Source organism: Rhinopithecus bieti, unplaced genomic scaffold, assembly GCF_001698545.2.
Source record: "Rhinopithecus bieti isolate Rb0 unplaced genomic scaffold, ASM169854v2 scaffold_26131, whole genome shotgun sequence".
Taxonomy (NCBI): Eukaryota; Metazoa; Chordata; class Mammalia; order Primates; family Cercopithecidae; genus Rhinopithecus; species Rhinopithecus bieti.
Window position 1 is genome coordinate 541,162 of NW_016812390.1, and position 12,294 is coordinate 553,455.

The 12,294-nt window shown below is 53.2% G+C and overlaps 1 protein-coding gene across 8 annotated transcripts in view; it reads right to left on the reverse strand.

The window, feature by feature from the left end:
- Positions 1–614: 614 nt before the first annotated feature.
- The window catches only part of IRF5 (interferon regulatory factor 5), a 14,195-nt gene continuing 2,515 nt past the window's right edge, over positions 615–12,294 (reverse strand). For 2 of the 8 annotated variants that reach the window (XM_017896247.1, XM_017896246.1), the window contains exons 2-10: positions 10,001–10,113; positions 9,023–9,384; positions 4,589–4,778; positions 4,059–4,123; positions 3,560–3,593; positions 3,126–3,386; positions 2,540–2,932; positions 2,332–2,450; positions 615–2,087 (exon numbers count right to left, since the gene is read on the reverse strand). In XM_017896247.1, coding sequence (XP_017751736.1) covers positions 1,842–2,087; positions 2,332–2,450; positions 2,540–2,932; positions 3,126–3,386; positions 3,560–3,593; positions 4,059–4,123; positions 4,589–4,778; positions 9,023–9,217 — 1,503 coding nt within the window. In that variant the 5' untranslated portion in view covers positions 9,218–9,384; positions 10,001–10,113 and the 3' untranslated portion in view covers positions 615–1,841. The remainder of the gene's footprint in view (positions 2,088–2,331; positions 2,451–2,539; positions 2,933–3,125; positions 3,387–3,559; positions 3,594–4,058; positions 4,124–4,588; positions 4,779–9,022; positions 9,385–10,000; positions 10,114–12,294) is intronic. The other 6 variants (XM_017896243.1, XM_017896250.1, XM_017896245.1 and 3 more) reach the window with 4 other exon arrangements.

Below are 12,294 nucleotides of genomic sequence, written 5' to 3' on the forward strand. Positions count from 1 at the left end.
AGACCCTATCTCTAAAAACAAAGAGAAATACATCAGATAAGCCCAAACTGGGGGACACGCTTTAAAAGTGGCCGGTATTCCTCAAAACCATCAAGACCAAAAACAAGAAAAGTCTAAGAAACTGTCATAGACCAGAGGAGTCTAAGGAGACATGACAAGTGAATGTAATGTGACACCTTGGATAGGATCCTGGAACCGAAAAAGGATATCCGAAAAACTCATGAAATCCAAATAAAGAAGTTGAGTTCATAGTAATTGTCCACATGGTTTCATTATTGTCACAAGTGTGCCATAGTAATGTAAGATGTTAACAATAGGAGAAACTGTGGGTCCATGGGAACTGTATTAGGAACTTTTCCATAAATCTAAAACCATTCTAAAATTGTTTATTTAAAAAAATCTGTATGGGTCACTTAACCATGTGAAAAGCTACTCGGCCTTGCTGATAACGAGAAGTGGCACTGAGATAATATCTCACCTGTCAGGTTGACAAAAATCCAAACAGTGATAATATATTCTGTGGATGAGGCTGTGGGGCCAGGTGTCCTTGAACATTTGTGGGGGTTTAATCCATTTTGTGTTGCTGTAAACGAAGACCTTTCTGGGTTATTTACACAGAAAAAGGTTTATTTGGCTCACAGTTATGATGGCTGGGCATCAAGATGGGGCATCTGCACCTGATAAGGGCCTGGGGCAGCTTCCACTCAATGACTGAAGGCAGAAAGGGGGCTGGAGTGTGCAGAGATGACACAGAGGAAATGAGAGGGGGTAGGTGCCAGGTTCTTTAGCAACTAGCTCTGAGGGGACTGAGAGTGAGAACTCTGCCCCCACCTCGGGGGACAATATAATAAATATATTAAATATATCAGGATGATTTGCATGCATTGCCCTGATACATTTAATAGCACAGGAATGTACACGATAGAGTGACAGATTTGAATGGTCCCAAATGCAGCTGCAATGCTGGCCTGCCCTTTTTCACCATTTCTTATGGGAAAACTGATTCTGACAGTTTTCCAGATTGTGCACACATTTAAAAATACACACCCTTGCTTCAGCCAACTTCCTCCTGGAAAGGAAAGCCAGCCAGGTGAGTGTTTATGAAGGCCCAACTGACTCATCAGCCCAGAATCCAGGCCCTCCCAGTGCCAATGGTTGCAAGCTGGGGGCAGGTGCTTGGGGAGTGGGCCAGCGGGCATCCGAACCAGGGCCTGGTGGAGCAGCATGGGAGCAACTGGTAGTAGAAAAAGGAAAGAAAGAGCTGAGTCTGTTTTAACATTTATTAATCCAAAATACATTAAAATTCTTTCTACTCCAAGTTCTTGGGCTCTCAAGAAGGGGGGTAGCTGCCAGCCTTGAGCATCTGATGTGATACCTAAGTGCTCACTCATATTATCTCAGAGGAGAGGGAGATGAGGAAGTGAGGCTCAAACCAGGGAAATCAGGGCCATGCCCTGCAGAGGCCCTGTGCGGGGGACTTGGCCCACAACACTCTGGCTTTTTCTGCCAAAGGAAATGGGGCAATCACAAGAGTGGGCCACTCTTAGGCAATTCCTCCTATACAACTAGGCACCAGGGTTGGGGGAGTTCCTTCCCTGCTCATGGCCAAGTTTCTCGAGAGCCAGGCTGACCAGACCAGAAACAATTGAGACAAGGAGAGATAGGCCTGGGAAGGCAGGGGCTCGGGCCTTTCTCCCTCTTCTTCTTGGCCCACATCCACTTCCAGGAAACCCAGAGGTAGGACCCTGCAGCCAGCCAGGTGCTCAGTAGGGCTGTCACACTTCCACATCAGTCCACACAGCCACCCAGGAAGCCAGGGCCAGTCACCATCTGCAGCCTTGTTACTGCATGCCAGCTGGGTGCATAGGCCAGGGCCCCTGGCCAGCACCGAGGCCTGCCCCAGGAGGGGCCTGGGCCACAGGCTGCAACCGCTGCTGGGACTGCCAGATGTGATGGAGCTCCTTGAACTGCTCCACCATGTGGTCTTTGAGGTCTGGGTTTGAGATCTGTAGCCGGATACTATCAGCTGACCAAGATAGCTCCCCTGAGAACATCTCCAGCAGCAATCGAGCTGCTACAGGCACTACCTGGGAGGCAAAGAGAAGATGAGACAGGGAGACCCATGACAGGGCTGCCAGATCCAGCTGTGCATGAGGGCGGCCATCAGGGGTGAGTAATAGACTGCATTCTCTGGCCCGGAGCCTTGATGGTCTCTGGCAGCCAAGTTCATGCTGCTCAGGGAGCCCTGAGCCTCCAGCCTGGGGCAAGGGCCTGGCCCCAGGATTCTCCAGTTTTCAAGCCAAGGCCGACTTTGGGGCAGAGGAGACGTACCTGTACAGTAATGAGCTTCTTCTCTCGGGGTTTGCGGTCAGGCCATTCTTCCCCGAAGCAGAAGAAGATCTCGAAGGGTGGTGGGGTGTTGGTCTGGCCCTTCTGGAACAGGATGAGCTCTGCATCAAAATCAAGGTCCCTAGTCAGAGGCTGGAACCACACCACTGGGCAAGAGGTGGCCAGGAGGACCACGGCTTCGGGCCCTCACCATTGAGAAAATGCTCCAGGCTGAAGAGCTTGGTCTTGACCTCCCGCTGGATGGGGTTGGGGCATGAGTCATGGACCGAGGCACAAGGCCCACTCCAGAACACCTTGCACTGACACAGGCGGATGGCATACAGGTCCTGGCCCTGTAACTGGAGGATGAGCCCGCGGTCCAGGACATCCAGCAGCTGGTTCGTGTAGAAGCGCTGCTTGTCACTGGGGATGTCCTCAGGGCTGGGGAAGCGCACTTGCTCCAGGCTTATGGGGCCAAAGAGTTCCACCTGCTCCTGGGTGGCCTCCAGCTGGCTGTAGAAGAGCCGGCAGCCGTGGGGGTTGCTGATGGTGAGGGCCCGGGGTGGCCGCCCCCGGTACTGAAACTTGATCTCCAGGTCAGTCACTGTGGGGCAGAAGGCAGGCCCATCCCGTCCTTGAGCCCCGTGCCTCCCCGTTCTGCAGCCCAGTGTCCAGGCCCAGCCCCATCAGCTCTCCCACTTTCCCCTCCCAAGGAGCTGCAGCACCCTCCACCCTCCTTGCCAATCCTACCCCAATCCCCCAGCACTGCTTCCCCGTGCCCAGCCGCGGGTCCTTACGAGGCAGCATATGGGGGCTGATCAGCAAGTCAGGCAGGAGCTGTTCGCTTGCAGGGGGCAGGCTGGCAGCCAGGGGCCCAGGCTCCAGGACCTCAGGGAAAAGCTCCCTGAAGCCAGCAGGGTTGCCAGGGGGAGGAGCCAGGGGTCTGGGGTCTGGAGCAGGCGGACCCAGCACCACGGGCGGCTGCAGAGTGGGCGGCCACTTGACATCGTCTTTGAGTAAAGAATAGGGTGCCATGTGGGGGCCAGACTGCACTGTATCTACAGAGAGTGCATGTGGACGGCTGTCAGTGCCACCTCCAAGAACTGTCTCCCGGGCCCACCTACTCCCAGCCCTGGGCCACCCCAGCCTCCCATTAGCCCCCTCCCAGGTACCTATGGTACCTGTAGCTTCTCTGTATACTAGACCCCCAACCACCACCTCCCGGCCCCACCTGTGAGGCTCAGGCTTGGCAACATCCTCTGCAGCTGAAGGGACACCACCGGCAAGGGAGGGAAGAGATGGGAGAGAAGGGAGGACAAGTCATTCCACTGACCTGGGGCTGGGGAAGTAACATGCAAGAACCACGAGGCAACTGCCCTAGCCTCAGCTTAGCTCAGGCAAGAGACCCTGCCTCCAGTCCCAGCTTGTCCATCCCAGGCAGGTCAGAAAAGCCCTGTGCCTCACTTTCCTCATTTGCCTTCCACGGGGAGTCAGACCTACCAAGCCCCAATTGCTGTGTGGGTCACACATGCGGGGTAATGACAACGCCCCGGGAAGGAGCAGGTGGGGACTGTGCTCCTATCATTCAGAATTCCAGGAGAAGAAACAAGGAGAAGAGCCATTGAGAGGGCCACGGGGCTCCAGGGGAGCGGGGCTGCAGAAACCTAAGGCCAATGGGGACAGCACAGAGCCCATCCAGGGCTCCACCTGCCTCCTCGTCCCACACTCACCTCTTCCTCTTCCTCCTCCTCCTCCTCTCCTGGGCCATAAGAGTAATCCTCAGGGGGCTGGGAGTCTGCACAGCAGGGAGAGAAAAGCAGGACAGTAAGGGAGTCAGCATCAGAGGAGAAGCAAGATCCCCTGAGAGGCTGCCTGTAGCTCCTGTGCAGCTTCTGCCCTCCCCAAAGCTGCCCCAACACAGGGCGAGGTGGAGAGCACAGCCACCAGGATTGGGAAAGACCTCCCCAGCTCCATGGGCCATGAGACCTAGGCTGGAGCCAGAAGCCAAAACGAGCGCAGTGGTAAGGAAGAAGCACCCAGGTCCCTGACTGCACGCCAAGCCATTCCTAATCTGCCAGTGACCCATCCCAGCCTCTCCTGGGAGCCCTGGGTGTCATGACCTAGCAGGAGCCCCCGCATCGTGTCCTGGACCACTGCCCACTAGAGGGGCCCTGGGCCTGCCTGCACCCAAGAGCTCATGACTGGGGGCCAGGACATTGCACAGCCTCCCAGGTGGCCCACAGAAGGCTAGGCCTGATACCTGTGGGAGCAGGGCCATTGGAGCAGACCTCGTAGATCTTGTAGGGCTGAGGTGGCATGTCTCGGGGCCCATCGTAGAAGAGGCGGAAGTCCCGGCTCTTGTTAAGGGCACAGCGCAGGTTGGCCTTCCACTTGGCCGGATCAGCTTCATCCACGCCTTCAGTGTATTTCCCAGTCTCCTTGGCCCAGGCCTGGAGGAAGAGACAGCCACCACAGAGAACCTCGTCTCCACCACAACCCCAGTCTGCCTACTGTTCCATAGGAGACTCCACTGTGTGGGGAGAACTTCGGCCACAAGCTGAGCCTCGCTGAGCCCCAGACCTGGTTTACAACGTGGGAGTCTGCCACAGTCCTGCCCCAGCCCTAAGGCTGCCAGCAAGCTCCATGAAATCTAGGGGCTATGAGATGCATCTGTAGTCCCTGCTCCTGGGAGGGTGAATCAGTGTGATCTCTAAGGAGGACAGCGTGAGGGATAAGGGTGAGCACTCTGGAGCCAGGCTGGGTTTGAATCTGGAATGTGCCCCCTGCCAGCTGTGTGCCAGGCCACGTCACTGCCTCCCTTTGTCTTGGTCTCCTCACAGTGCCCATCTCATGGAGTGGCAGTAAAGACTCAAGGGGTTGATGTCAACTGGGCACAGTGGCTCACACCTGTATCCTCATAGCTTGAGCCCAGGAGTTGGAGACCAGCCTAGGCAACATAACAAGACTCCTGTCTCTACAAAAAATTAGCTGGGCATAGTGGTGGGTGCCTGTGGTCCCAGCTACTCAGGAGGCTGAGGTGGGAGGATTGCTTGAGCCAGGGAGTTCGAGGCTGCAGTGAGCCATGATCAATCATGCTCTGCACCCCAGCGTGGGCAACAGAGTGATACCCTATCTCAAAAAAAAAAAAAAAAAAAAAAAAAAAAAGTTGGGGGGTTGATGTCCATAAAGCACTCAGAGCTATGCCTGCACATAGGACAGGCTTGAGACACTGGAGCTGCTGGTATTATTTTGAATGGCAATTAGGCAAGGTGAGGACTACCAATGTTTATTTCTACCCTTTAACCCAACTCTTTGATTTCTAGGAATTCATCCTAAATATCATAGAAGCATTCACACAAAATATTGCACAAACAAGGTTATTTGCAGCAGCACTGTGTGTAAAAGATGACTGAAAATACCCAATGCAACATCCATCAATGAGGGGCTGGTGAAATTATGGCCAACCCATTGAATGAAATACTGGGCAGCACAAAAAAAGAAAAAGCAGGAAACTGCTTACATACTGACATGTAGCAATCATCAAGAAGTATGAAGTATAGAAAAAATGCAGATATCTAGCATTTCTTATGAAAAGTAGAGGAAAGGATAGTGCATATTTGCTTATATGTGCATAAAAATCTCTCAGGAAGGCTAAACAAGAAAATGATAACACGGCTGTCTCTAGGGAAAGGTTAGGGAGGGGAGTGGGTGGTGGTGAGCCAGGGAAGGAGGGAGACTTTTTGCTCTAAACCATTCTATGCCTTTTAATGTTGAATTTTGTGACTGTATTACCTATACAAAAATAAAAAATGGATTAGCAAAAGAATTTTGGAAAGGTAAGGATCAAGTCCAAAAACTAAGAAAATATGTATCCAAAGTTTTAAAAAATAAGCATTGCCTTTGACCCAGCAATTTTTAAGTCTAGGAAATCAACCCTCAAAATAATTGAGGTTGAAAAAAAGGGAAACATTAAGACAGCCTGCATGACAATGGGGGTTTTAAGTTCAGGTTTTAAAAGCAACCTCAAGTATCCAAAAACCCAGACCCAGTGAGCAAATAAATTCTACAGTCACGAAAAGTGATGTGGACGTATGTTGGAAAGGAAAGCTGATCCTGATATAGGGTGAAAAAAATCCAGGTTACAAATCAAGATATATCACTTGATTCCAATTTTGCATTCTATATACATACACATGCAAAAAAACTAAAAATGTAAGCAAAAACTGTTATGCTAGGCATGTCCTAGCATTAAGATTACTGGAGAGAGCACAGTGGCTTGCGCCTGTAATACCAGCTACTCAGGAGGCTGAGGTGGGAGGATCACCTGAGCCCCCGAGCTTGAGACCAGCTTGGGCAACAAAGTGAGAACTCATCTTTACAAAAATCAAAATCAGGCCGGGCGCGGTGGCTCAAGCCTGTAATCCCAGCACTTTGGGAGGCCGAGACGGGCGGATCATGAGGTCAGGAGATCGAGACCATCCTGGATAATACGGTGAAACCCCGTCTCTACTAAAAAATACAAAAAAAAACTAGCCGGGCGACGAGGCGGGCGCCTGTAGTCCCAGCTACTCGGGAGGCTGAGACAGGAGAATGGCGTGAACCCGGGAGGCGGAGCTTGCAGTGAGCTGAGAGCCGGCCACTGCACTCCAGCCTGGGCGGCAGAGCAAGACTCCGTCTCAAAAAAAAAAAAAAAAAAAAAAAAAAAAAATCAAAATCAAAAAATTAGGCTGGGCACAGTGGCTCACGCCTGTAATCCCAGCACTTTGCCGAGGCAGGTGGATCACGAGGTCAGGAGTTCAAGACCAGCCTGGCCAAGATGGTGAAACCCTGTCTTTACCAAAAAGACGGAAAAAAAAATTCATAATTGAGGTTGAAAAAAAGGGAAACATTAAGACAGCTTGCATGACAATGGGGGTTTTAAGGTGGCGGGCACCTGTAATCCTAGCTACTTGGGAGGCTGAGGCAGGAGAATGGCTTGAACCCAGGTGGCAGAGGTTGCAGTGAGCTGAGATTGCGCCACTGCAGCCAGGGTGACAGAGCAAGACTCCATCTCAAAAAAAAAAAAAAAATTAACTGGGCATGGTGGCATGCAACTGTAGTCACAGCTACTCAGGGAGCTGAGACTGGAGGATCACCTGAGCTGAGTTGGAGGTTGTAGTGAGCTATGACTGCACCACTGCTCACCAGTGGTGCAACACTAGGCAACAGAGCAACACCTCATCTCTAAAAAAAAAAAAAAAAAAAGTAGGGGGGAGTATATATGTACAGTAGTAATATGTTAGTTAAAAAAAAAGATTGGGCCAGGCACAGTGGCTCACACCTGTAATCCCAGCACTCTGGGAGGCTGAGGTGGGCGGACTGCTTGAGTCCAGGAGTTAGAGACCAGCCTGGGCAACATGGCAAAGTCTCTACTAAAAGTACAAAAAATTAGCCAGGTGTGGTGGCAGGCACCTGTAATCCCAGCTACTCAGGAGGCTGAGATGGGAGACTCACCTGAGCCTGGGAGGTAGAGGCTGCACGTGAGCCAAAGATCACGCCACTGCACTCCAGCCTAGGTGACAGAGTGAGATCCCTGTCTCAAAAAAAAAAAAAAAAAAAAAAAAAAAAAAATGGGAGCTGGTCAAAACAGATTAGGCCCTGCCTCTAAAAAAAATTAGAAAATTAAAAAATTAAAAGATTGATGATGTATCTGAATCTTATATTAAAAACAGTTTGTTCCCAACACAAAGAAATGACAAATGTTTGAGATTATAGATATGCTAAGTACCTGATCTGATCACTGTACTTATCAAATCATCACTGTGTACCCCATATATTTATGGGGGTATATTAATTTAAAAATAAAATTTTTAGAAAAATGATGGGTGGGCCAGGCGCGGTGGCTCACGCCTGTAATCCCAGCACTTTGGGAGGCTGAGGCGGGCAGATCACGAGGTCAGGAGATCGAGACCATCCTGGATAACATGGTGAAACCCCATCTCTACTAAAAATACAAAAAAATTAGCCAGGTGTGGTGGCGGGCGCCTGTAGTCCCAACTACTCAGGAGGCTGAGGCAGGAGAATGGCAGGAACCCGGGAGGCAGAGCTTGCAGTGAGCCGAGATCGTGCCACTGCACTTCAGCCTGGGCAACAAAACGAGACTTCATCTCAAAAAAAAAAAAAAGAAAAGAAAAAGAAAGATGATGGGTGATTGTTGGCTTCCTTTAGCATATGTGTGCACTGAACAAGTCCTCATGAGTAAATAGCAGTGAGACAAGAGCAAAGGGTGAGTAGGACAAATTATGGGAAGGCCTTCTGGGGACCCTCAGTTCCCACATTGCTCTAGGGTGAAGGTGAGAAAAGGTGTGCCCTAGGCCGGGCGCGGCGGCTCATGCCTGTAATCCCAGCTACTCAGGAGGCTGAGGCAGGAGAACAGGAGAATCACTTGAACCCAGGAGGCAGAGGTTGCAGTGAGCTGAGATCGTGCCACTGCACTCCAGCCTGGGCTACAGAGCAAGACTCCATCTCAAAAAAAAGGAAAAAGGTGTGCCCTGTGGCTACGTCTGCATCCCCGTAGTCCAGGCCTGGCATCAGCGGCAGCATGGTAGCTGGGTGGGTGGCCAGTCTTGAGGAGCTGCCTGTGTGTGTTATATGCGATCCTCTTCTGGGGACAGGGTGCTCTGGAGGTCCAACCAACCTCCTCGCCAGGGCTTACCTTGAAGATGGTGTTATCTCCGTCCTGGCTGGGACCATGCCTCGTGGCATGCCTCCAGGGGATATAGAATAATTTCTTTTCCCCGTTGACCCATTGAAGCCCTGGGTACTGGCAGCTGTTCACCTGGGCCACCAGCCAGGGCTTCAGCCGCACGCGGCGGGGCGGGGTGGGAGCCCCTGGGATGGACTGGTTCATGGCAGAGGGGTCTGCAGGAGAAAGCCAGAGGGCAGCCTCAGCAGGGAGTACGCAGGTGGATGGCAACAGGGTGCTCAGAGGTCCAGCTGTGGGTCACAAGGGATGGTCTCTCCAGTCCATCTAGGTATTTAAGGCCAATTGTCTTTTCCAAGCATCAACTTTCTTGTCTAGTGTCATGGAATTTTGTGTTTGGGTGAAGGGAAAGAGAGTTACGAGTTAGTGAATGCTGCGGGCACAGCCCCAGATGCCCTTTACTGGGTGGAGGCATCCATTCTCCAACTGCTAACAGTAGCGAGCAGCCCGTTGGCCAGAGAACTGCCTTTCACTACTCACCCCACAGGTTAGGCCCACCCCTCGCTCTTAGGGGGCAGCCCACAGCCAGACTGCCTGACACAAGAGACAAAAGCCTGGCTATCTTGTCTAAAGCTGGGCTACTTGGGGCAGCGAGTGCTCCGTGGGATCAGCCTGAAGGCAACCTCCTGCTCAGTCCACACCCCTGGTTCAATTCTCCTCTGCCCAAGTTTTCTCACCCCCTGTCCCCTGAGAGTCCCCTCCGGAGATGCCCTCAACAAGAATCTCATCTCGAGCTCTCCAGGACACCTGCCCTCAGAGGAAAGCAGAACATGTGAATGGAGGGTGGGTTTCTGCACCCAACTCTCAGAGCTACCTTTCTTCCTCAGTTTCCCTCCAGGAGGAAGTTCCCCAACCTCAACGTCTTTAGATAAATCCCATCAACCAACTCAACCACCTCCAACGACAGCGGCCACCAAACTTAGATGTTACCTCTCTAGGGCCGTTCGTCTAGATTCTTGGTCCTCCCCCTTCTCCTCCCACTGGACATGCATTGGTGTAGCACTTAGAAAGGCCCTAACGCCTGCCGGAGCCTGTTAGGAAGTCTGCAGGAAACAGAAGCCACAGCTCTAACCATTACCTACCCAGGGGCACGAGCCCCAGCCTCCTCCCCTCCACATGCCAAACTCCCTCTCCAGCCCAGAACCGGAAACTCTTCACAGTCCTGAGCCCCTCCTCTGCCTCTCTCCTCCCCTTACCATGCCCTTGGCCCTTCACTGGAGACCCCTGTGTGGAAGACAGAAAGGACTGGGCCATTATAGAGCACAGCCCATCAGAAGTGAATGTGTCGCTCAGCAAGTAAGGAGCAAAGGTTCGAGCTGAACTCCCTCTGTCTTTCTGGGCCTGCTTGGGCCTTGCAGCATGGAGTCTCAGTTTCCCCTGAAATTCCCTGCCCAGTACCTTTTGGGTTTGCACCTGCCTCGTGCTGCCTCTGAGCTGCTAGTGTCTCACATTGTAGGCCTCCCTCAGAGCCCAGCTCGGCTGCCACCAACCCAGGAGACATAAGGCCGGCTGGCCTTGCCTGGCCCAGGAGCTGGGACGGGGAGGTGTTCAGAATGCTCCAGCCCTGCCCCGACCTCAGAACATGGGGGCTCAGTTCCGCTTTCTGCCCCAGCCTCTACCCAGCCCCAGGGGAAACGAAAGTGGCTGGACCGGGACAACTCAGAAACCAGACTCACTGTGGGCTGAGAGAGGGAGCCGAGTGGGTCCCCTAGACCAAATTTCCAACCTCCCACCCAGAGCTGATCCCCACACCCCAAACCTGCAGGCAGTCTTTGTGCATTTAGTGTGGTTTGTAGCATGGGTGTGCACCCACCCATATTTATATTTGTAGATTCCTGAAAGGCCTTGACCCTAGAATAGAGGGGTGCCAGTCACCAGCAGCACACAATTCTGGCCGAGTGAGGGTGGACAGAGGAAGCTCTGTCTGCAGAATCGGGGAGAGCTTCCCTGATGACCCCCTGGGCTGAGGCCATGAGGTGCTGGTGCCACTGGGGAGATCAGAGGGTCCAGCTGCCTGCTCCCTGCTGTCAGTCCAGCAGTCTGGCCCTGCCCAACATGGCTGTTTAATACAGAGCAAGGTTTTGAAATGACAACTCCGGCCTCAGTGTCAGAGGGCTGCATCCATACAGGGAGCTTAGGGAGGGGTGTGGAGACGGAGCTCCCGCGACAAGCCCATCTGTGATGAGCAAGGGTCTGTCCACCATGCCACAGAAGGGACTCAACCTCAAGGCTTTTGCCTGCAGCCAGGTCCACACAAGCTCTAACCCAAGCAGCATCCATCCTCCCAGAATCTCCTTCCTGCCCAGAAAAGGGCTAGGTCTGATTCCGACCATCCTAATCAAGGCCCATGACTTTGGAAGTTTGGTGTCAGAACAGGTCTGCCATCGTAGGGCTCCGGAGGCTCTGGGTGAAATACATGCAGCCCTAGACCTAAATCAACAGACCTGAGCCCCAGAGAGTGGGGAAATCCAACAGCTGAGGGCCTGAGGAAGCCCCTACAAGTGTGTGAGGCAGCGAAGCATCCAGTGGGCAGTTCTAGAGGACCTGCTGAGGTGGGGCGAGCCCACAGCTCACCCCAGAACCCTGCTGGAGTGCCAGGAAACAGTGCCCCCACCACCCAGGAGCTGCAATTCGTGGGCACCGGGGAGCCACTAGGGGAGGAAGGAAGTCCTAGTAAGAGTGGCCAGACAGCAGGAGCCCTGCTGCTCCCAGGGTTGGTCTGGGTCACATGTCTCCTTGCAAACCCACACCCAGCTCAGGGAGAGAACAAGGGGTTCCCTGTACAGGCCCTGACCCCAAATCCCACCCCTCCGGGTGAGCTTCCCACACCCTGGGCCCTGCTGCCCACCTGGTCCGACAGGCTGAGGCTCTGGGGCAAAAGGTGCCCAGGAAGAAGCTTCCTCCCAGGGTCAGGGTAGGGGAAGACCAGGGTACAGGGGGGAAACCCCAAAGTAGGGCCTTTAGATAAAAAGGGGTGATTTCCCAGTGCTTCCCTAGACTCTTGGAGCCCCTCAGCCCCAGCACCCCAGGCCCCATAACTACTGAGGGTGGGGACAGGAAGGGGAGGTCATGCCAGAGGGCCTTCTGAGGGCCTACAGTTTCCTACATCGATACAGCCGAGCCCTCTCTGATCCTGGCCACTTATCTTCATTCTGGGCCCTCGAGGAGCCCAGGCCCAGCCCAGTCCTCCGCCCCTGCTCCCCCCTCCCCTCCGCCCCCACCCC